Below are 24,151 nucleotides of genomic sequence, written 5' to 3'. Positions count from 1 at the left end.
AACCCTGGATACCCACATTGTTCCTACAGTGAGCCCTGGAGTCTCACGTGGTCTCCTAGAAGAGCCCCAGACCCTTGGAGAACCTTCCCCATGACCTCCAGAGACTCACATGGCCCTGCCACTGAGCCCCAGACCCCTACACTGTCCCTCCGATGAGCTCAAGACCCCCAGGAAACCTAGGAGAGTGCTCTGGACCCCCGTATGATCTCTCTGTACAGCTCTGGACCCCCAGATGGTCACTCCAGTGAGCCTCAGACCCCGACATGGGTTCCCAGGGGTGTCCCAGACCACCAGGGAGACCCCCCAACCGGCCCTGACCACAAAGCCCCAGGCTGCCTCCACAGGGACCCTCCAGATGGCTCAAAATCACCTTCCAGGGTCACTCTGGACCCCCATCTGGCACGGGGGTCCGGCTTGGAGTGGGGGCTCCCTGCAGTAATTCCTGCCTGGGCCCTCCCTGCTTTGCTTTTCAAATCAGCCGGGGAACGAAAAAACAACAATAATAAAAAAGGGGCGGCGGAGCGCCGCGGGCCCGCGGTGACGAACGCGGTGACTCAGGCCCCGCTGCCACCACAGGTACTAATTAGCCTCGCCCCACCTGCCGAGCCGCCCCGGCACAGCCAGGCTGGGGACACCACGTCCCCCCTGCCCGCTGTGCTCGGGAGCAGCTCCCGAAATCCCCCCGCTGCCAGACCACGCCGCTGTCCCGCAGCCCTGGCTCGCTGACCGAGCGGGTCATTCCTGACCGGAGCTGCGGCCGTTCCCGGCCCCGTGCTCGGGGACACAGTGGCTCCCGTGTCACCGGCCAGGTGGTTTGGGGTGAGCGTGGCTGGCTCTGCGGCCAGCCCTGGCTCAGCGCTTGGCGTCACCTCTCCAGCAGCGTTCCGGGCTGGGCCGGGTTTACAACACCCGGCGGTGACACCGTGTGCGCTTCGGTCGGGGGTGAAAAGGGCGGCTGTCCCCGAGGAATGTGCCGCCGTCAGCAGGAGCCGGGGCACGGGCGGGGTGGCAACAGCTGCGGGCCGGCACTTTGGGGTGACAGTCCCCTGACGGCCGCCCCTAAATCCCCCTGGGTGGCACCATCCCGATGTGCCGAGGACCAACGCGGGGGTTGATCCCCCCGCCCTCCAACCCACCTCCCCAGCTTTGGGGTTTGCGGGAGGCCCCTTTTGCCCGGGGGTCACCCCTGAGCCTTTTGGGGTACAGCACCCAGGAAAACCCCCGAGGGCCCCCCCGCTCTTCTCCCACCGCGGCACCACCCCACGGGCGCACCGAGTTTGGCAGAGCTCGGCGGGCGCTCCCAGCCCTCCGAGGCCGGATGAATCACGGGTTCCCCCCGCAGCGGGCGGAGGGGGTGGATCGCTCCCTCTGCAAGCCAACACTTGCCCGCCGTCCCCGTGCCAGGATCCCGGGGGATCGGGGCCATCCCGGGAGGCCCCCAGCCCCAGGGGACAGCCCTGAGCCCACTGGCACCCCCCACCTTCCCCCAGCTCTGTCTCCCTCCCAAACCCCCCATTCCCTCAACATAACACCGTCCTGCAGCTGACAAATGGAAATTTGGGGGTCCCGGGGGATTCACAGAATGCTTGGAGCTGTAATGGGCAGCGCTGGCCTCATCAAGCCGCTCGTTAATTGGGGAAGGAAAGGAGGGGGATACATACGCCAGGGGGCTTAAAAACAGCGCATCAGCACAAAGAAAACATTCGAAGCAAAACCGAGGGATTCCCGAGGGGATCCGACCACAGCCGGAAGGGCACAGAGTTCAATAAACCCAGTGTGGGGTCCCTAAAGCAGTCGCCGACCGCCCCCCGGCCTGGAGGCATCCCTGTCACTCCCTCGCGGGGTGACAGAGTCGCATTCCCGGGGAGCCCCGGCTCCTGGGAGCGCCGCGTCCTCTCCCACCCCCCGAGCAGCACCGAGTGCCCGTCCCCACGCCCGGGTCCCCAGGGCTGGCCGCGCCCGCCGGGGCCATCGGTGTCGGGGCAGGGAGTGGCCGCGGTGGCACCGCGCAGCCCGGACACCGCGCGCACGTGCCAGGAGCCGCGCTGGGGACACCGAGGCACAGGGAGGGAGGGAGGGACGGACAAACCTCGGGACCGGAGGTGGCCGGTGTTGGACAGCCACCAAACGCCCATGTTGGAGCCCCAGACCCCCGGCACCACCCTGGCCGGTGGATGGGGACGGGGTGCGTGGCAGGGCGAGTGACACCGGCTCGCCCCGGGGACCCGCGGTGGAGGGACAGCGGTGACGATGGCCGCGGGAGTGGCCGGCACGTACCTGGGTGGGTGGCCCCGGAGGGCCGTTGTCCTGCAGCATCCTCGGGAAGGCAGGTGCACCCTTGGGTGCTGCGGGGCGCGGGTGGGCGCCGGCGTCTGCGGCGGGCGTGGGGCGCACGGGCCCGCCCCGCACCTCGCCCAACCAGTCTCCTCGCCGGGGTTTTGCATGGAACCCGCTCGCCTCCCCGCCGAGCCTGGGATCTCGGGATCTCCTGCTCCTCAGAACCTGCAGCACGGCCAGGGGGCCGCGGGGGTCAGCCCCCGCAGCAGAGCCACGTCTCGGCCGCCTTCATGATGCTGCAAAGAGTCGTCAGGGATCCCCACCGCCACCATGGCCATGATCCAATGGGTCCTTCCCCCCACATCCCCCTGAACACCCGGCTTGGGACACCCATGGGTGCATAGGGAGGGTTTGGGGGTGCCAGAAGGAGAAGATGGAGGAGAGAGGCAGAGCTGGGGGGGCACACGCATTTTTTGGGATGCAGGGGGCTCCCCCTGGTTCGCAGGGAGCGTGTTTGTGTGCGTGGGATGGAGCAGGAGCCCTTTGAAGCCAGATAAGCTGAGAGGGAGTGTTTGAAACGGGCCAAACCAGTTTGGGGGGGGTCACCACCTATCTCCTACCACCACTAACCCAGGCCCCCCACCACAACCCACACTCGCCAGGGGACACCAGGAGGAAGCCCCCTGGCAAAGCCCAGTGCAGGGCAGGAGGTGCCAGGACCCTCCACATGGCCACTGCTGTCACGTGTGGCCTGTTCTCAGCCCAGGGATGTCCCTGTCCTCCCCTCAGCCTCCACGACCTCCCCTCTCAGTCCCATGGCTGGGGCAGCCCCTCAGTGAGGGAACTCCAGGCTGGAGTTCGCCTCCACCGCCCCAGACAAGCCCCGACACCTTCGCAGTGTCCCCGCGGGGCAGGGAGGGCCGGGGCTGATCCTCCAGGAGTGGGGATCTGCCCGCACCCCGCTGTCACCTGGGGCTCCAACACCTGGCCCGGGAGAGGCTCCCTGTGGCTCCTGTAATCCCCACGATCCCTGTGGCATCCCGTGGCCACAGCTCAGCCACCACCAGAGAAACAAACCCTCCGGCGTTGTGCCGCTGGCCCTGTCCCAAGCAGATGCCATCAGCTGGCCCCAAACTGTCCCCAGCACCGGTGGGGATGGCACTGCTGGCACCAGTCTCTCCCAGCACCGGTGGCAGCTCTGGATTTGGCTGGGCCCAGTGCCCGCTCTGATGGTGGTGGCTTTTGGAGCTCTCCCAGCTGGGAAGCTGCTGGAAAAGCTGAGCCTAAGGCCAGGCTGGTTTTGGGATAGGACTGGTGGCCTGGGGGCCGTGCGGCCACCCGCTCTGCCCAGCCACAGACCAGCTCCCGGCACAGCGGGCACAGCCCTCACCCACAACAAAGCATTTCCAAAGCTGCAAAAAAAAACCCCAAAAAAACAGGGAGCAGGGCAAGGAGAGGGGAGAAACAACTCCTGCCTGCCAGGACGGTCCCTTCCCAGCACAGCCTGAGGCCACAGGTACCAAATTTGGGACAAAAAAGCCCCCAACTATGTCTGTTTGCTGCTATCACATGGGTGGCTGAACCCCTCCCTTGTCCATCCTCACCTCAAACTCGGGATGCTCGGAGTAAACCCGGGGGATGCAAATGGGGAATGAAACACTTAGGGGAAACTCCAGGACTATTTCGGGGAGGAGCCCAGGGCTTTAGAGAGATGAGTGACCTGGCTGAGGAGCAGGAGCCCATGGCAGGTGGGACAAGACAGAACCCTTGAGACACCCACCACAAACAGACACAGGGGAGGCGAAGCAGCAGCACAGGGCTGGGACAGGGGTGGGCAGGGACAAGTGTGCCAGGACATGCAGGAGCACGGGGAACCAGGGCAGCCCCCCATGGAGCTGGGTGGAGCCCAGGTGTGGGGCGGAGGCTCAGCAAGCCCGGGCGTGTGGCCGGGCATCAAACAGGGTGCTGCCTCCTCCTCCTCCTCCTCCTCCTTGCATGGAAACAGCAGGGAACGCTGCTGTTCACTCCCACCAGAGTGGGGGCCCTCGGGGACCAAGGCCAACCTGGCTCCCGTGCCCTGCATCCCTGTCCAGGTGTGGGGGTGACAGAGTGGAGGGAAATCCCAGCCAAGACATTGATTTTAATTTTTTTAAGAATAAAAAAAAAAACCAAAGCAAAACAGACAAAAACTTCCTGAAAACAGCTTCCTACCTCATAATTTCACAGAAATTAGCTTGGAAACATCATCTGCCCATACCTGCTCCAGGCTCTGCCTGTCCCCCCCAGCCCAGCCCCCCTGGCACGGGCAGTGCCAGCCTCAGGGCTCTGCTCCCCACCCACAGCGTGTCCCGAGTGCAGGGCACAGCCAGACCCCCCCTCCCCTCCCCTCCATGGGTCCTGGAAGGGGAGCAGGCAGGTTTGGGCAGCCCCAGTGGGTTCTTGGCCCCACCCAAAGCTCAGCTCCCCAGCCTGACACGGGGACACGGTACTGGGTATTTCAGGGAGGGGCAACACAGGCTGCAAAGGGATCCTGGATGCCACAATTCCACCTCCGATATCCCCGGCCTGGCACAGCCCTCCAGGACCCGGCAAAGCCCCCGGGACCCACCGGCATTAAGGAGTTAATGAATTCATTGCTGACTAAGAAATTAGACCCTTAAGAAAAAAACCACCACCACCCGCCACGGCCCTCCCCGCTCCCCCATCCCCAGGAAAACCACGGTGGGTGTCGGGTGCCCCCCGTGCTGGCACCGGGGCACCGTGGGGGACAGGCAGGTGCCAGGGGTCGGTGGCTACGGGCCGGGCTCGGGCACTAGTCCTTGGAGGGCTTCTTGCTGCGGGCGTTCCACATGCCGCGCTTGGAGTGGTAGTAGTGGTAAAAGTTCCTGAGGCGCAAGCGCTCCACCTCCAGCCCGCTCTGGAGCACCCTGCGGACAGAGGGACGGAGCTCAGGGGATGGAGGGACAGAAGGAGAAGGCTCCTTGTGGATGGGATGGGGCTCAAGGGACAGATGGGGCTCAAGAGATGGAGGAAGGAAGGGATGGGGCTCAAGAGATGGATGGACAGAGGGCTCCGGTTGGACGGACAGATGGACATGACCTTCCCAAAGGGAAGTTTTCCCCTTCACCAGCCCCCAGCCGGCTTGATGGATGTGCCCAAATCCATGTAGCCGACCTTGCTCCTGGGGGTTTAGGGGCTGCGGGATCCCCAGGCTCACCTGTCCAGGAGCTCCCAGTCCTCGCCGCCCCAGCGGTCCCGGAACTCCTCCGTGTTCATCCCCCCCACACGGTCAAAGTCCGACTTGTAGATGCCGAAGAGGCCGAAGCCGTTCACCTCCCAGTAGCCTGGAGGAGGGGAGCAATGAGGTGAGGGGTGGGGGAACCCCAAAATGGCCATATCATCCCCTCCGTGCTCTCCCTGGAAGCCTGGGGATTCCCCATCCCAACCCCTCTTCCCACCACGGGTCCATCCCCATCTGTGCCGCCTCCTGCGGAGGTGCACCAGGCGTTGGCCTGGTTTTGGGGTGTTCCCAGCTGGAAAGGGGTCCCTGCTCACCGTTGGGCTCCCGGGGGGAGCTGCCACAGCTCAGCCTCATGACGATGGGAGCGTAGGCCAGCTTCCCCTCCACGCAGTGCTTCCGGATGCTGTCCAGGATGTTGGCAGGGAAGTGGATGTGCAGGTCACACAGGAACACGATGCTGTGCTCGTCCTGGGAGGGGACAGACACAGGTCGGGGGAATCAGAGAGGAACAGCCTTGCGAGAGAAGCCACAGCCAGAGCTGATCCCTGTTCCTGCTCACCTCCACCATGTCCACGCCGGCCTGGAGCCCGGCAGAGCGCTCGAAATTCCCCGTGCGCCGCAGGTATTGGAACCTGGGGAGAGAGGACAGGGCAAGTAGCACTGGGGACAGACAGGGACACAGCCAGGAGGGGACAGGCACCACCAGCATGGGGAAAGATGCCTTCTCAGGCAGGTCCAGGTGCTACAGCTCAAGCTGAGGGTCCCCCTCCCAATGGAGTCAAGTTTCTGCACCCCCAAATCCACATGGAGAAGTAGTTTAAACCCCTGAAAATGAGGAGGGAAGGGGCAGCGAGGAAGGGACCGTGCAGGTGGGGAAGGAGCAGCAGGTTGTGTGAGCACCTGTCCCACCACAGGGACCCCCCAGACCCCGAGGCTGCAGGCTGAGAGTTACCGGGGCAGCTGGGCATCCTGCAGGGCCTTCTCCACATCCATGTCCTCGCTGTCGAAGTCCACCAGGATGACGTTGAAGTTGGCGTCCCTCGTGGCCCCGTAGAGGTCGGCCATGTCCGAGATGAACTGCTGCACCCAGCGGGCCTGGTTCTTCACTGCCAGAGACACATCCATCCCTCAGGCTCACAGGGGGCACTCACAGCACTCCCTCCCAGGAAAACCAACCCCTTCCGAGGACAGGTGACACCCTCATCCCGCTGGAGGATGCTGAGGGAGCAGCACAGACGCCGGAGAGCCGCGTCCTGCTGCCACCTACCCGGCACCACAAAGTGCACCATGACGTCCTGCCTCCAGCTGAGCCGCAGCGGCCGGCACAGGACAGATTTTCCATAGAGGATGCTCCAGGCGCTGGGCTGGGGCTCGGTGGCCCCCAGGGCCAGCCCGTCAGGGTTGGCCTCGGCGCTGTCGTCCTGCTTGTCCTGGTGCAGGAGGACGTAGACGTACTCAGAGAGCCGGACCGTGCGCTGGCCCCGCTCCGCCAGCTCCAGCTCCAGCAGGTACCGGTTCCCCCGCGCCGTGTCCCGCCGCTTCTCCACGTTGATGATCCTCAGGAGGGTGTAGATCCTGCAGGGAGAAGACAAGCCTTGAAATCACCGTCATCGTGAGCGCTGCTTCCTGCGCTCCAGGAGCCACTCCCCTGGATTCCCGCTGGCATCCCACTCCCTCCGTACCCTCCGTTCTTCTCGTTGAGCCTCTCCATGTACTGGGCCACCACGTCCACCACCTCGCTCTCGCTCAGCTGCAGGTTTCCCGACACGTTGCAGCGCAGGTCGTTCCAGTCGGAGCGCAGCAGCTCGAAGTCCACGGAGCTGACGCTGAACGTCCGCTGCCAGTTGATGGAGTCCTCCAGCCAGCCCTGCTGCAGCTCCCCTGCCTCATAGGAATAGTCCGACACCTCTTCCTCCTCATCCTCCTCCTCCTCCTGGCCCTTCCCCTCCTCCTGCTGCGACGCCGTCGTTTCCGACACCTTCAGAAAGGACGTCACCCGTGTCCCCTCGGAGCGGGTGGCCTCGGAGGAGTTGTAGTCGGCAGTGGCTGCTGTCCGGCCCGGAGCGGGGGTCGTGTCCTCGTGGCTGAAGAGCCCCTCGGTCCCCAGGGCCAGGAGGCCGGGCAGCACCCGCTGCCTGGGCGGCCAGTCCCACCTCCTGCCGCTCTTCCGCCTGGCAGGGTCCCTCTCCTTGGAGATGCTGCTCAGGAGCCAGGGGCTCCGGCGGCCTGGGACGGCCTGGAGCTTGTTGGGGGTGATGGGATGCTTCTGCGGGGTCCTGGAGCGCAGGTGGACTCTCTTCACAGGCTTTGGGTACAGGAAAATACTGGGGAAGGCCGGCTCCTGGGCCGGGGCTTTGCGCTTGCCAGGCTGCAGGCGGGTCACGTAGACCTTCTCCTGGGTTTTCCGGGGCTTCTTGGCCTCGCTGGGAGCTGCTGGCCTGCTGGGACCCGGCGCTTTGGCTTTGCCACCGAAGATGGGCACGGAGAGGTGGGGCTGGAGGCCCAGGGCCGTGCCGTGCTTTGGAGACGCCGGCAGCCCCAGCTCATCCTCCTCGCCCTCGTCCTGGGGCAGCCAACGGAGCGCTCGGCGTGGGCCCCGCTCCGGGGCGGGATCCTCCCGGAGAGCGGCCGGTGGGCTGGATGTGCTCCATGTCCCCAGCTGCCCGGGGGTGCCCGCCTGCGCCCGGCCCCGCTTCCGGCGGAAGCTGTAATAGTCCAGGTCATCTCCGTAATCCCCGGTGACCGGCGCGGGATCCTTCCCTTTGGCTCTGGGTGCCGGCCCAAAGCTCTGCTCCTTGGCCGCAGGAGGGGGGTCTGTGGGCTCAGGGCTGTCCACTCCTTCCTCTTCCTCCTCCTCATCCTCCAGGAAATCTAGGGAGCGAAGGCAGAAATTAACACGCTGAGGACAAGACAAGGAGGCAGAGCCTGATCCCAGCAGGAGAGGAACGTGTGAGTGGCTGAGGTGAGGGAGCAGAGCTGGGGCAGCAGGGGATGCCCACACAGGGACACCCACCAGGGCTGACAGCTGCACTTATCCCCACCTCAAACCTTGGCACCAATTCCACTCCATCCAGGAGCAAACCTGACCTGCCAGGGCTTTGCCAAGTTGCAAATTGACCAAGGCAGGCTCTGAACAGCCTCTGGTTCCCCAGAGCACCCCCAGGCTCCATGGACATCCCCAGACTCCGCACTGGGTCTGGTTCCTGCTGCCCACTGCTGAGGCCAACCCAAGAGATGCTGGCACGAGAGCAAATCCCAATCCAGTGTCCTGCTTCCCACATCCCCCTGTTGTCATGCCAAGCAGGATGCTTGGAGGGGTGCTCTGAGGGATGCTGCTCTGAGCAGCCCAGCCCTCCTGCAGCCTCTGGCACCACTGGAGTCACCCTGATGAGCCACAGCTCCGAGGGGATGCCAGGAGCTCGGCCCCATGCCCAGAGATCCCGGTGACTCACTGTCAGGGCCAAGGAAGAGAAACGCTCGCTGCCGCAGATCCTCCTCCTCCTCATCCATCTTCATGTACTTGTAGAATCCAAACCTGGGGATGGAGAGGGAAGGTGAGGGCCCGGGAGAAGGAAGGTTGAGGGAGTGTGTGCAGGGTGGAGCACCCAGCTGCCAAGGGAGCCGAGGTTCCCAAATCCAGGAGCACTGCCAGCACTCAAGCTGCTGCATGCCTGGGAGATGGGGATAGAGCCGGGCTGGCATGGCCTTTCCATGGGGGACAGGGACACATGGCCGAGGATGCATCATCTCAGCACTGTTGACATCAGCGCCCTCTGCGCAGCACCCCAAAATCCCAGCCCCAGTACCTACTTTTCCAGGTAGAGGGGGGACTCCCTGTAGAAGCACTTGTTCTCCGTCTCCATGTGGGTGAGGCGCGTGAAGTCGTTGGGATACACGAACGAGAGGTAGACCTGGGGCGGTGATGGTGCCGTGTCACCCCGAGGAGCTGGGGACCCGAGGCCATCGCCAAAGTGACCCCCAGCACCTCAAACACAGGGCTTTAACCCCAACCCTCTCAGGCTGAGCCGTGCAAGCTCAGCCCGACCCTCCAGCGAGGGATGCTTCCTGCTGGATTTTACCCAGGTGGGAACATCCCCACGCCAGGCTCCGCCCTGTCCCCAGGGTGACACTTACGAACTGCAGGCCCTGGTAGCGGGCGATGGGGAAATCCTTCACCACGTAGGTGGGGCTGTAGGCACAGGGCACCAGCACGTTCTCCACGCGGGACGCCTCGATGGTGGGGGCTGTGGAGGAGCCCAAAGCATCCCAACGTGTTCCCACAGACCCCAGCGGAGATGCCTCCGCTCCAGAGATGGGCAGGGATGAGACCCAGGTGCCCGCAGCAGCCTTCTTCCTCCCCCAAACCCCGCCAGGGATCAGCACGGGGATGCATTCCCAGGCACTCACTGAGGAAGAACGTGTCCCTGGGGTCAGCCTTGAGCATGTCGGCCCCGTGCTCGTCCCGCTGCGCCTCCCAGAGGTGGCTCCCGCTGTGGCTGGCCAAGGTCTGCGGGATGTGCTCCACGTGGTTCATCTTCAGGGACGACTCATCTGCGGGACAGGGCCGGGGCTGAACCCCCGGGCACACCGGGAGCATCCTCCAAGGGGATTCCTCCTGCTCCCAGGGAAGGCAATGTTGCCCTCCCAGCCATCTCGAAGACCCCGTGACTAATCAAGCCTAATGATTATTGCATCGGCTAATGAGGACGAGGGCACGGCTGATCCCAGCCAGGCCGTCCTGCTCCGATTGCCACAGCCTCAAAAACAAGGGAACGCTCAGGGCTGTAACTCCCAAGGACGCAGGGGTTAAACCTCGGATGTCCTTCCTGCAGGTAACTGCAACACGAGCTGGTTGGCCTCCTACCCAGGGATGAGGGTGGCACGTCACCCTCGGCCACCAACCAGCCCTCAGGCTCCCACAGGAGGTCACCCTGCTCCTGTCACCTCGGCCCTGCTCCAAGCTGCTCCCTTCCCAGGAAGCCCGGCCTGCTGCAGAGCCACAGGGAAGCAGGGTCCCCCTTCCCAAGCCCCAAATTATTCTCCTTGTGGCAGGGAAAGGCTTCCCAAATGTGTCCCTACAGCTGGCTGGGGTTGGGCTGAAAGCCCTGGAAAAGTCTAGAGGGAGGAAGGATGGAAAGAAGGAAGGAAGGAGCTCTGCCTGCTGCTGGCAGCCCCCACCAGGGATGGGCTCCCCTGGGGTGACACGGCTTTGCCTGAGGGTGCTGCTGGATCTGAGGGAGCCGGGAAGCAGGAAGGAGAAGCAGGAGGAGCCAGTGCTGAGGGACAGGGATTTATCTGCACGTCATCCATCTCACAGGCACCTGCATCAGCACCGCTGGCATCCCTCATCCCTCTTCTCCCCACGGATCCTGCCTGCTGCCCGCCCCCTCCTCCTTATCGACACCTTCCAGAGCAGGAGTGATGACCGCTCCCACTCCGTGCGGAGCGCCAGGGCAGGACCCATCCATCAAGCCCTTTCCCTACTGCCAGGGCAGGGGCAGGAAGCAGAAGATCTATAGATTTAATTAAACCTTGTGCCATCCATCCCCGCTTCCACGACAGCTCCTCGTAACTCAGGGCCAGGCCCTGGAGCCAGAGGGGTCTTGGCAGGCAGGACGAGGCTGGAGCACCGGCAGAGCTGTGCCTTCCGTGATGTGTTGACTCCACATCCCATTTTTAGCAACATCTCATCTTGCTCCCAGCGTCAATCCTACCCACTGCAGCCCTACCATCCGTCCTCACACCAGGAGATTGGTGTGATCACACTCAGCCTCTGAATCCCCCCACACCACAGTCCAATGGGGGGGATTCAGGGGCTGAGGTGTTGCCCCAGGACCCAATTCCCCAGGTTGTGCTTTTGTTCCCATCTCTCCCAGCACATGCAGCCCCTGGAGAACGCACTGCCTGTGGCTGCAGGAGGCACCTGGCCCTTACCTGTGTACAGGGAGATGTAGGAGGAGTCAATCACCTCAAACTTCAGGCTGGGGAGGAAAACTCGCCACTGGGAAAAAATAAAAGGAGATGGGGAATGAGCAAGAGGGTGGCAGGGGTCAGGATGCAGCTGCCCAACGCCAGCACCCCAGGATGGTTCCTCCCTGCCCACAGCTCCCAGAAACTTCTCTGCAGAAGAGGAGCAAGAGGGAGGGCTGATCCTGCTCCATTTCCTGCAGGGTTTGGGATTAGCAGGGATCCCTGCAGGGTTAGAGAGGGAAAGGCTCCTGTGGGTAGGATACAGGCTCATGCTGCTTCCCTCTGGGACCATCTCGACTCCTGTGACCGAAGGAGTCCTTTCCTCACTCCAGTGCTTAAAAAAGAAGCGTTTGCCTTGATTCAAGAGGGTCTCCAGAGCTGCCTGCCCTGATTTAACTCCAGCATTTTAAAAGCCAGTCTGGAGCCCTTGTCGGGACAAGCCCTTCAATGCCCCGCGGGCGAGACACATCAGGGTCCCGCTTTTGTTGTGGATCACAGCTGAGAGGTTTTTCTGCACGGCTGAAAGGCTTCGCTCCCTCCCTCCAGCAAAAAACATCCCGTCTCAGAAACATCTCCCCCATCTATTTGTTTTCTCCACTATTTGTTTGGGGTTTTTTTTGCCCGAAGAAACGCAGACCTTATCGGGATAGAAGGGGATGGGGAGGAGGGAGGTGGCCCAGCAAGGAAGGGGTGTTGCCGGCCTCCCTGATGCTTTGCTGGCACCAGTTTGACTCCAGTGATTAATGAGTTCTTGGGAGAAAGGAAACCTTTGCTAACGAGCCAACATCTTCCCCTCAGCCAGCCCGAGCCCCTGACACACGCTCCAGGCTTTGCCAGAGCTGCGCTGCCAAGGCAGGCAAGTTCAGATTCGAAACCCATGGTAATTCCAAGGGGGGACCAAGAAGAAAACAGGGAATCGCTCCATCGCCTTGGCCACCTCTCTCCCACTGCTGGGATGCAGCCAGCGAGGTGGGACCTGCCTGCTCTGGGCTCTTCTTGCCCATGGGAGTCTGACGGCAGGCTCTTCAGCTGCCCAAAAACCACCAGCAGGAAAGGAGAACAGCACTCCATGCACCCCAGTGCTGGAATAACCTGGGATACAGTGACACTGACTTGTCCCCACAGGCAGCTGTGGGAGGGGGAAACCGTGGCTTTGCTCCAGGATAAAGCGCTTGAACACTCATGGGAAAAGCCCTGGCACTGGCGTGGGGGGGTGGGCATTACTCACCCCAACTTCCACGTGGTCCGAGCCCCGGTCATCCTGCTTGTGGAGCAGCTCGAAGTAGTAACGTCGGGAGGACATGAGGCTGCAGGAGAGGGGACACAGCAGTCAGAGCCCAGGGTCAGCCTGGGAAAGCCTCCCTGCCCTGCCCATGGGTGGGTAAAACCTTCCTGAGGCAAGGAGACAGGGAGCTGAGGAGGGTGTCTGCTCCCCCATCCCACTGCCGAGGCGTTCTGTGGGACGGGGGGGAACATTGGGACAACCCTGTCCCCACCTCGTCATCTCCCCCTTCAAACCGTGGATCTGGGGTCCAGCCCAGGCCCACGTGCCTTTTGGGAAAGGACCATGGCCCAAGGGAGGCCAGAGCCAGCAACTCCATGTCCTGGAGTCCATCCCCACGGGATGATCCCCAAGGACACACTCACCGCAGGGGCTTGGAGACTTGGGAGCTGAACTTGGTGAACTCTCCCGGTGCCGTCCACTCAGTGCCCAGCTGGGAAGGAAGGAGGAGCATGAGAGCAAGCAGGACACCCCCCCAAAGCCCACCACCTTCCTATTATAGGAATTAACCCCAAGAAAAGCCAGGAAAAAAGAATACATCTCCTGGTCTTTGGCAGATCCAACCAAGAAGGGACCAAGGGGCTCCTCTGGAGGCCAAGCCAGGCCTGGCCAGGGATGGGAGCAGGCTGAAACAGCCCGGCATTCCCGAAGGAGCAGAGAGGCACGAGAGCTGCCCCCAGCACAGCCACACGTGGATCCTTCCCCCTGGAGCAGGGCACGGCAGAGAGGTAATGCCATACCTTGCCCACGAATGCGGCCAGTCGGGAATTGGCGGGACTGTCGTCGGAGCTGAGCCAGAACTCTGAGTTGTCATCCGATGCCACGGAAAACTGGAAATCCCCTGCAGAGAGCCACGGAGATGGTCACCACCGAGGGACACAGGGACCCTGGCGGTGTGGGCTCAGTCCTGCTGCCTCATGGTGAAATGGGCAAACAGGGATGGGGCCACTCCAGATCTCATATCGTGGCTCTGTCCTGGATGGGATCAGGACTTTGCCTCCCTTCAAAGCCATAGGAAAAGGGGGCTTTGCTCCAGAAGGACTCTCCTGCCCAGGATCCAGGGCCTTTCTATCCTCCTGTGGCCAGGAAGGGGAAGGACACAGCGTCCCCACATTGCTGCACGGGGGAGAAGGCCACGCTCCATCACTCACCATCCTTGAAGGGATGGATGTAGCCAAAAATCCTCAGCCCGTAGTTCTTCCACTTGGGAGACACAGCCAGCTTCTTCACCGTGGTGCGGGTCTGCCGAGGAGACGGGCACGGATCACCTCCTCCAGTTTATCCCAGGCTCCCCCAGCCCCGGCACAGAGGGGGCCCCATCACCACCCAGCTCTCCTCCAGCTGGGAATCACCTCCCCAGGCCAAACCCTGCAAGCCAAGGTCTTGAGGACCAGTCTTGGAGACGCATGGAGGGATGGGTGGACCCTCCTGCCAACCCCACCCCACCTGTCCCGGGACTCACGTGGGGAAAGAGCGGGAAGTGGAGGTTCTTCCTCAGGTGCCTCACGGCCCCGCCACACCAATCCTCGAAGACGTGCAGGTTTGCCTTCCCCTTGTACTGTGGGGGAAGAGAGGGAGCTGAGTGGGGCTCCTCCTCCTCCATCCCCTCCCAGGCTGCTGCCTGCCCACCCACCTGCTCGTTCCAGGGCAAGGCCTGCTTGGTCAGGTTGAGTTTGGGATGGGTGCTGGCTCGGTCGGAACGCTGGCCTCTGGAAAACCAGCCATCCACGTCCTGCCCGTCGTTCTGTGGGGGAACAGAGGGAGAGATGGGATGGGTGACCAGGGCCAGCACATCCTATGCTTGTGAGATGTCTCCGTGCATCTGTGGTGAGGCCCTGGCACAGGCTGCCCAGAAAATCTGTGGCTGTCCCATCCCTGGAAAAGTTCAAGGCCAAGGTTGGACAGGGCTCGGGGCAACCTGGGCTAGCAGAAGGTGTCCCTGGCCATGGCAGTGGGTGGAACTGGATGGGCTTTAAGGTCCTTTCCAACCCAAACCATTCCAGGATTCCACGATCTGAATACCTCATTTTGAGAGTTGCCAAACCAAGGCAAAAGATTTCACGGCTCACGGCAAAGGAAAGCGGGAGGAGGCACAAAAATATTGGCAAGGTGTCGCAGGCAGCAGTTTCAAAATGTTCCAGCTAAACTTGTTTCCCCTCCTCTGCCTAAACTTCTCCAAAACAGTGAGTTTTCTGTTCATCCAAAACGCTTGGCCGGTCTTGAAGGCTGCTGGAACTTGGGGCTCTCTCTCTAAAAGCACAGAGGCGATCTCTACGTCCTGAGCGGAGGACGTGGGATGACTCTCCACTCCCCCTCTTCCTTTAAAGGGGATTAGGTTAATCCCATTGCTTGTATCTTGTAATTTAGAGAGATTAAGCGAGCATTCACCTGCCTCCAGCTCCATGACGGGCGACAAGGAAGAGCCAGGTACTTCTGGAGCCCCTCCAGAGCATTCCCCTCTTCCTCAGCTTCCCCAGAGCATCATCCCCCTCTTCCTCCACCCCCCAGGGGCAGACCCAGCACTGTCACCACAGCACAGCCCATTTGGATGCACAGTGCCAGGGAACTAATTAGCAAACTGCCTAAACAAACTCATTAGAGCCCCCGAGGAGGGAGCAGTGCCCTTGGAAGACCTCATGAGGGAGGGTTTTGTGCCAGGCTCACTCCCTCCTGCCAGGAAAAGCCAGGCTGCGATTCCCGCTGTGCCCTCTGTCCTTACCCAGCACCAGCCTGCGCCTCCTCTGGGCACCTGAGGTTCCTCCTTTGTCCATCCGTCCCTCTTTTCTGAGGAGTGACCCCAGCGTTGGGATAGGGCAGGGAACACTCCGTGGCTTCCCCCTCCCGCCATCCCACCAGGCTGCCCTGCCACGAGGCCTCTTGGTGACAACAGCTTGGACCTTCAGCAGGGCCTTCAACAGGGGCTTGGTGACCTGCTGGACAGGGGACAGCAGGGTGTCCTCGTGGCTACAATTCCAAGTGCCTCCTGCTTGGAGGCTCCACCGGGGGTATAGTGGCTCTCCAGGCCAGGACAGAGCAGAACACACAGGAGCAGGTAGCTTTGCCCAGAAAAGCAGGGATTGCAGAGCAGATGAAGCTGGGCCCTTCTCAGGGAACCTGTGACAGGGCACGTGGAGCACAGCGTGGGATATTGGGAGGGATATCCCACCCAGTTCCAACGGGCTATTAGAGGGTTTATCCACTGTGAGGGCTGCTGGGCAGAATCAGAGGTTCTGATGTGCCCCTGGAACCTTTGGATCCCCTCAGCTGGAGAAGACCCGGAGCAGTCTGCTCTCAGAGCAGTGACCTCCAGAGGCCCCTTCCCGCCCGTTACCATGGGATCTTCCTCGCGGCTCTCGCTGGAATCCTCGGCTTTCCTGCGCCGCGCCGGGGCTGCCGCCGGCCGCCTCCCGGGATCTGTCACCTCCCCCGGCCTCTCTCCATCTGCCAGGGGAGCAGAGAGGGGTCAGACCACAGCCCCCTCCATCCCAGCACTCCTTTTGGGGATACCCCTTCTCCCTGGCACCAGGAAGTGTTGGCATTGCCCTACTCCCAGAGGACAGGGACATGGAAAGGGAGGTGACACGGGGGGGGGGCCTGGCTGCAATTCCCCTCATTCCATTTGCACTAAGCAGCTTTGCAAGCAGCTCATCAGCAGCAGGTTTAATTACACCCCCCTCACAGCTCCTGGCCCTTTACATAAGAGATGCTGGGATAAGCTGCTGGGGTCTTGCTCCCCCTTCCATCCTCAGGGATGCATCCCTGCTTCCTTGCCCCTCCAAATCCCAGCTCTCCCAAGGCATCCTACAGCTCTGCCAAGGGCACACCAGCCCCCAACGCCCCCCAGATATCATCCCCTCAAACCATGTCCCTCTTCAAAAATCACACTCACGTCAAAACCTCGCTCCCAGACCCGTCAGCTTCATTACAGTGCTGCGTTAATTATCCCCAACCTTTGACTCCCCTCTGCAAGCTCCTTTTCCTTGGGCGGGGAATTTTAAACTACTCCCGCTTCCCCCAAAACAACGGTGCAGACTTGGAAGATGTTACTTTGGGGGGGGGGGACACGACATCCTCTTTTTCTGCCACCCCTGAACCCAGGGGGACAGGGGGAGCTTGCAGTTCAGCCATCACTGCCGGTGCACAGATCCACAGTTCAATCCAGAGTCAAGGAGAGCTCAAGGTCCAAGAGCCACCTCCACAATCACCTGTGGGTCCCCAAAAACCAGCTCCCCAATGAGGGGAGCCCCAGGTGCACTGAGCAGTGACCCCCCCCCCCCATCACAGGAATTGCGGGAAAGGGGCCACAGAGCCCAGTCCCAAGGGTATGGAAAGATGTCCCTGTCCCCTCCATACCCTCCTTCCCACCACCAGCAAGTCCTGGGCGCTCCCACTCCCCCAAAATGGAAGAGCCTCAGTGAGTGCCACAGCCAGGGAGGGGCTCGGCGTGCCCGGAGCCCCCCGCCACACGCCTTCCACACCATTAGTATTCCAGCGGCCGCGCAGCCGGCGTCTCCTTGGAGATGGCAGCACAAATCCCATCCCCACGGCAGGGACAGGAAATTAAGCTCTAAAGCCCCTTCTTCTGCTCTCGGCCATTCTTCAGCCCCTGGCAGCTCCCCAGGCTGCCCCCTCCCCTCGGCCAGCCTCATTCCCGCATCCATCCCTCTTCCCTCCGCGAGGAGGGTGATGGGGAGCAGCGGGAGCGGAGCCAGCGCTCGTCTCCTGCGCTCCACACACGGACAGCGTCATTCCCAGCACACTGCTCTGTGCATTCATCACCGACACGAGGAGCTCGGCACTCCCAAGGGACCTGCCCAGGGCTGGGAGGCGGGAGTGGCTCTGTGGTACCCACTCAGGGAGTCTCTCCCGACCTTGGAGGCGATAAACCTGTCTCCCGTGGGATTTGCCACCGACAAAATTCCCTGTATGGCAACCCGAGGCAGCAGCATCCCCGGCTGCATCCACAGGGATGGCTGCATGTGGCCATCCTGCTTCACTCTCCTCCATGTCAGGGCTGTGGGAGATGACTTGACACAAACTGGAGCGAAGTGGGTAAAAAACAGGAGTTAATCCAAGCTGTGTCCATTCCCTCAGCCAGCCTCCCTCAAGGACCAGAGAGGGCAGGACAGGGATAGGGGAAGGTCTGAGGACAAGCAGGAACCCACTGCCTGTGGGATGGGGATGCTCAGGGAAGGAAGCACTAAAAGCTCTTCCCTGGAGCGAGGCTGATGCTTTGTGAGCAGCGAGGAGGGGGGAAGGAAGCACAAACCATGGCACAAACCAGCTCTGAGTCACAGCAGCCTCCAGACAGGGAGCCAGGCTCCTCATCCTGGGGAGGAGGCCATGGATACGAGGGACCCACGCAGGGCACGGAGCGATGCCTCCCATGGGAGAAGCGTCTCCCGGTTCTCCCAGCCCTGTAACTCTGCTGGGAAGCACAGAGAGCCTTTCACATCCCACCTCCCGCCTCCTCCTCCCCAGCTCCAAACACAGCCCCTTTCTTCCATGCCGGGGTTTCTCCCGGCCCTTTTCCAAGCCCCGCGACGTGGAGGGAGGGAGGTGACATTTAAACCCCGACGCAGCTGCAGCAGAAGTGGTGGCGGCACCTTGGTTTAACCCGGAGGTTCCGTTCCCAAATTTTCCCGGTGAGGACACAGCCTCGGAGCAGGAGCATCCCCGCAGGAGCCTCCCAACGAGGTGTTCAGTGATTGTAATCAGCCACAAATCCCACTGTCAGTGCCACGGAAACACGGGACAAAAATCCTGGCCACGAGGCCCGGACAGAGGGTGGTGGCACGGGCTGGGTGACAGCCGGTGACACTAGTGGGGCCAAGGGGAATGGGGACTGTGACCACCATGGGGACACGGGACCAGCCCCTGGACACCCCTGCCCTGCCTCCCTCGGGCACTGCTGCCTGCTGGGCCCTGTCACTGCCTTGCTGAGGGAGCTGGCGGAGCGAGGGGGATTTTTCCTGCCTCCCCCATTCCTTTGCTGCTGTTTTCCCACTCGGTGACAGCCCTCTCAGCTGGAGCCATGGAAATCGATGCGGAATCGCTCTGGCTGGCGATGGAGCTGCCATGAGACCACTCCAGCTGACAAACGCCCACCAGCAGAGGCGGCTCCGACACTTCCATGCTCATAATCAGGATCTCAAATCCCTCCTGGGATTGGACAGCTCCCAGACTTCCCCCATTTCCCTCACTGTGCATCCAGTGCCCTTCAGTCCCACCTGCTCCAGCCCCAAAGAGAGCTGGAGCAGCTCCCACGAGAGCCTGCTCCATCCCCAACAGGGATGACGCTCACTCACAGCCCTCAGCACAAAGATCTGGCCTCCTGGGATGCGGGCTCTGGGGAAGGTCACTGTGAAATGCCGGGAATTTCAGCGTGCATTTCACCCCAGCAACATTCCAGCCTCTGAGCTCTGCACTGGGGTCACCGTCCCAGTTCCAGCTTTCCAGTCTCTTCAAGCAGCTGGCTCCCACCTGGCTCCTCATCCAGTCAAAATCCCTGCATCCCGACAGTGCCGAGGCCACTGACACCCAGGGGGCTGCTCAGCCCTTCCCAAGGAGCAGCTCTGGAGAGGTCCAGCTGCAGGCACCGGGAAGGGATGGAGGGGAGATCCAGGGCAGTGCTGGGAAGGATAAAGATCCCAAACACCGAGGCCAAGAGCCCCTGGTGCTTGGGAAAAGCCATCCCTCACCTCCCCTGGCTTCAAGGGAGAGTTTTGGGGATCCTCCGGGGGACAGGTCACAGCCAGGCTGGGGACAGGTGCCACCCTGGGGTGGCTCAAAGCTACTCGTGCCTCTGAAGAGCCACATTTTTCCTTTTGAAAAACCCAAAACGGGCAGTTGCCGAATTTTTCCTATTGGGCATCCTAGAGGAACAGGGCATGGAGCCTGGGGCAGTCCAGGAAAGGCTTCCCATAAGCAAAAAGGGCCCCGGTGACACCCAAATCAGCCCATTCCCCCAGCTCCAACCTTCCCTTTCAGCAGCAGGGATGGGCCCTGCTTTCCCCGGCGCTGGGACCCCACGTGGGTCCATCCAGGGAAACCAGCCCTTCCCAGCAGGGATAGGGGTGACGCCAGGAGAAGAAAAAGCAGCTCTCAGCCCAGTCCCAAATCCCACTGCCCTTCGTCTTCAAAGGGCTCTTCTCATCCCCTTCCCTACCTGCTCTCGGCATTCCCAATGAAAAGGATGAGCCCCACAGCAGGCTGCAGCATTCCAGTCTCCCAATTAAAATCAAAGGATCTGCTGAGATGGATCTCAGAGGGACACATTATCCCAAAGCTTCTCCCTCCTGCTCTCCCCGAAGACGGGTCCCCAGGGGGAGAACAGCCAAGGACAGGACACGGAGCATCCATCCCATCACTGGCTCGGGATCAGGGGGTTTTGGGAGCCCTCTGGCAGAGGGGTGACCCAGGCCATGCCACGTCCAGCAGGCAGAGAGAGCCCCATTTCATCCTTTCGCACCCATCCCGTGCTCCTCCAATCCCCCAAAACCTCACTCCAGCACCACCAACACCCTCCATGCTAAATCCCAGCAAACCCCAAGCCCCACAGCGAGCCACTTTAGGGCTTTATCATCATTTTTTTTCCCAGTTCTTCTTTTTTTTTTTTGCCTTTTCATCCCTTCCCATTCCCTTTCCACCTGGCGCATCCTCGTTTCCACCCCATTGCCTCGGCACGGTTTCCAGCTGGGAGAGCCCCGTAATGGCCTCATTATTTCCAGCGAGGAACCCGCGCGTTCAATTAGGCAGAGAAGGCTAATTATCTACTTGGAGAAGATGAGGGAGGGGGGGGGGGTGTTTTATCAGGGACCAGCACAGCCCCCTGGATGCTCCAGCTCCAGGTATCACCAATGGCTGGGCCAAGGGGACACGGGGAGCCCTGGGATAATCCCACTGTGCTCCCAACCCCACCTGGCTGGGCCTTCCCCACTTTACACCCCCCAAAACCACCTAAAATCCTCATGCTCTGCACCTGTAGCCTCCAGAGTGTCCAGCTGCTCACTGCCACCCTGTTTAATGAGCAATTAACCTTTTTCCTTGTTAATTAACCGGGCAGCACCCCTGGCACAGACAGACAGGTCCTGGCTCATGGTGGCCAAATCCAAAAATCATCTCCAAGCCCCTTTTGATGCACAGACCCTCGGGGTGATGCTCCTCCCCTAAACCCTTGCAACAAGTTTTTTCCTTAACATGGTTTATTTCCTGTGGTCTATTTGGGGGGTTTTTGGGGTTGTTTTTGTTTTGGTTTTTTTTTCACTTCATTCAATGTGTTTTTTCACTTAAACCACTCCCTGCCTCTCCCACTCTGGCAGCAGCAGGATGAGGGTCCAGCTGTGCATGGCCAAACCCTTCCCCAACCCCTTTCCACCACCTCATGCCCAAAAGGGCCAAGTGGGACCTAAACTCTGCCTTTCCCACGCCCACTGGAAAATCCCAGTGCAAGGAGCAGTATCTCCCTGGAGAATCACCCACCTCTCCACACCTCAGCCAGGGAAGGCGCCCGTGTTCTCCATGGCAAGGGGGCAACACTTCCCCCACCCAATGTACTTCCCCATTTCTCTCTTCCCACCTCCCAGAGACCCCGTTCTCCACCAAAGCTCAGCATCCCTCATTCCCAGTTCGCAGCCATTCAGACCCAGAGCGAGGCTGGGCACCCCCTCCCTTCCACAGCAAAACTTATGGCTTCCCCCTGGAGCATCCCGAGGAGCCAGCCGGGATTCAGGGCACGCAGGGAGAGGCACCTGCCAGGCTCGGCACCTGGGAACATCCTGGCACGCAGCATCCCCGTGCATCCTCCCGGCAGGAAAACCACGGCTCACCCTTGCACGGCTGCATCCCAGCACCCGGAGGGAGCCCAATCCGTGGTTTTCCCAGGGATAAGGACAGCGATGCCATCGCATTTCCTCCCTGCCCGAGGCTGCTGGTCCGGCCGGAGGCCAGACATGGCCGTGCCGAGCACTGGGATAACAGCGGGGCAGGGGGAAGCGCCTCGGGATAATGGTGGGGACACAGGGAAAATCCCCTCGGGAACACCGGGCAGAGCCGGCGGCTTTCCCAGCGCGGAGGATCCCGCAGGGAGCCGCCGGCAGCCCCCGGAGCCCCCCCCCTCCCTCAGCAGCCTCATTTCCTGCCTCGCTCATTCGCATTACCCCGATTTCCCGATTTTACCATAAGGCCCAAAAATTTGCAGGATCATGCTGCTGCTCCGCTCGGAAACTTCGGGTTTTCCAGGCGAGAGGCTTTGCCAACCCCCGGGAGCGCCCTGACCCCCTCGGGAAAGCCTTTCCCTCCCTCCATAAACACTAAATCCAGAGCCCTTCTCATTTTTTAGAGAAAAAAACGCGCTGGGCGAGGTCAGTCCCAGCAAGAACGCTAGGGCTCAAGTTTCACCCAGCAAATATTCCGAGTCGCTTTGTGTCTCCCCGGGCAGCCCAGGGAGGTCTGGCACGGGAAAACCGGGAGCGACTGGACACGAAGCCCAGCCTTAGGGCACCTGTCCCTCCGGAGCATCCCGGAATCCATCCCGGCCGCTATCCGAGGGCGGGAGAAGAAAGGAATTTGGTTTTGTTTTTCTTTTTTCGCAGTAGAGAAGCACAGGCTGAGAAAGTGTCGGGATGGGATGGGGAGGGTTGGGAAAGGATGGGAACGTTGGGAAGGGATGGCAAAGAAGAGATTGCCCCTTCCAGCAGCGGCGAGCGCCTATAAATGGCCTCTTTGTCATCGCAGCCAAGGCAGCGGGTGGAAAAATGAGGACGGAGCGGCTCGAGGGGGGACAATGAATGCCCCGGCCCGTTTGGGGGCCCTCGGGGGTGTCCCCTTCTCTCGAAGGTCCAGCACCAGGGCGCGGTGCCCACGGAAGGGTCCCGCTCGCCCCAAACCCACGCGGGTAATGCGGGACAGAAAGCGCTGGAAAGGGGGGGTTCCACCCCTGAGGGGGTGCTCCGGGTCCCCAGCGTGGCAGGGGGACCCTCAAACCCCTTGGAGACCCCCGAACCCCAGGTGCTCTGAGAGCCCAGAGCGGGAGGGAGCCCCGGCACTGCCTGGGGACCCCCAAACCACAGATGCTCCGGTACCCCGAAGCGACGAAAGGGACCCACCACCCCTTGGGGATCCCCAAAGCGCCCCGAGACCCCGCTCCGGGGGCTGCCGGGGGACCCCTCGCCCCGTTACCTTTGCCGTAGGCGAAGGGGAGGCGCAGGGCGCGGCCCTGGCGCACCAGGCTGATGTGCAGGTAGGTGAACCAGGCTGCCGAGGTGAGCAGCGCCAGCAGCAGCAGCAGCTTCAGCTGCTTCCGGAGCTTCTTCACCGGGAGCCGCGGCATCCTGCCGCCCGCATCGCCCCCGCCGCCGCCGCCACCGCCGCCGCCGCCACCACCGCCGCCGCCACCACCACCGCCGCCGCCGCCGCCGGGCTAACCCCGGCCCATGGGGCCCCCCGCCCGTCCAGCCGGCGCGCTCCGGGCCGGCCGCGGGGCGGCTGCGGCTCGTGGGGCCGGGGGTCGGTGCGGGGCTCGGCGGCCCCGGACCCGCCGGTGCATCGCCCCCCCCGCGCCGCGCCCGCGGGGGGAATGAATGAGCGGGCGCTGAGCGCGGCCACGCCCCTACCGAGGAGCGACGGCGCCGCCGGCCAATCGCAGCGCGCCCGCCGCGGGCTTTTCACCAATGGGCGCGCCGCGGGGGCGGGGCCCGCGGAGGCGCCGCGCGTCTCCACGCCAACGGTCCGGCATCCCCGCGGGGCGCCGCGGGCGCGGCCATGCGGGGCGCGGGGGGGACCCGTACCCCCGGCCCTGTCCCCGGCCCTGCGCGGCGGGAGAGCGGGGCGGCGGCGAGGCGAGACCGAACGGGGTCTCCCTGCCGAGCGGACGGAGGGGTCGGCGCCATTGGTGACGCGGGTTTCGGCGGGGCCGCCCCCCGACCCTTCTCCCCCGCGGCGAGGATGGTACGTTCCCGCCGGGCAGCGGAGGGGGCTGCAGCGCCCGGTCCGGTCCGCAGGGGGGCGCTAGTCGCAGGCACCGGCCCCCTGGACCCACGGGGACCCCGAGGGACCAGCGGTGGCATCCCCGGGATCATCCCGGGAAGATGAGTGCGGCGATCCCTGGGATCATCCCCCCGCTGGGTGCGGGGATCCCATGGGGGCTGCGACCCCCCGATTCCCACTCTGGGTGCAGGATTCCCGGGATTCTCCCTGTTGGGCGCAGGGATCCCCAGGATCCCCTCGCTGGATGCGGGGACCCCGGAGGCCGGGGCTCTGTGCCCCCCTCGGCCGCCTCTGCTCAGCCGGGCTGAGACCGATCACAATTCACTGCACTGACGTGCGGGCTGGTTCTTCCCTCTGCTGGGCTGGGGTGTAAAACAACGGGAGTTTTTCCCTCT

At 62.4% G+C, this 24,151-nt stretch overlaps 1 protein-coding gene across 1 annotated transcript; it reads right to left on the bottom strand.

Moving 5' to 3' along the window:
- Positions 1-4,402: 4,402 nt before the first annotated feature.
- Positions 4,403-23,115, bottom strand: B4GALNT4 (beta-1,4-N-acetyl-galactosaminyltransferase 4). Its single transcript, XM_066187160.1, has 20 exons — positions 22,950-23,115; positions 16,102-16,211; positions 14,404-14,514; positions 14,233-14,328; positions 13,922-14,012; positions 13,511-13,611; positions 13,136-13,203; positions 12,717-12,795; positions 11,453-11,519; positions 9,926-10,069; positions 9,653-9,762; positions 9,329-9,429; positions 8,971-9,053; positions 7,201-8,389; positions 6,786-7,093; positions 6,471-6,624; positions 6,078-6,150; positions 5,833-5,986; positions 5,495-5,621; positions 4,403-5,204 (listed from the first exon to the last, which is right to left on the bottom strand). The coding sequence occupies exons 1-20, from the start codon at positions 23,098-23,100 to the stop codon at positions 5,090-5,092; spliced, it is 3,432 nt and encodes a 1,143-aa protein (XP_066043257.1). The 5' UTR covers positions 23,101-23,115; the 3' UTR covers positions 4,403-5,089.
- Between the last annotated feature and the right edge of the window lie 1,036 nt (positions 23,116-24,151).

This window comes from Chamaea fasciata, unplaced genomic scaffold (assembly GCF_029207755.1).
Source record: "Chamaea fasciata isolate MVZ Bird 193981 ecotype frontalis unplaced genomic scaffold, bChaFas1.0.hap1 SCAF_7, whole genome shotgun sequence".
Classification (NCBI taxonomy): Eukaryota; Metazoa; Chordata; class Aves; order Passeriformes; family Sylviidae; genus Chamaea; species Chamaea fasciata.
Note: the sequence above shows the minus strand (reverse complement) of the source record. Positions and strands in the feature narration are given on the sequence as shown.

Bases quoted from the DNA above. Each gene is read 5' to 3' on its own strand.
- B4GALNT4 (XM_066187160.1), bottom strand. From the start codon at position 23,100: ATGCCGCGGCTCCCGGTGAAGAAGCTCCGGAAGCAGCTGAAGCTGCTG. The intron at 14,013-14,232 runs GTGAGTCCCGGG...TCTCCTCGGCAG, and splicing joins ACTTCCCGCTCTTTCCCCAC to ACCCGCACCACGGTGAAGAA. The intron at 10,070-11,452 runs GTAAGGGCCAGG...CCTGTCCCGCAG, and splicing joins CTACATCTCCCTGTACACAG to ATGAGTCGTCCCTGAAGATG.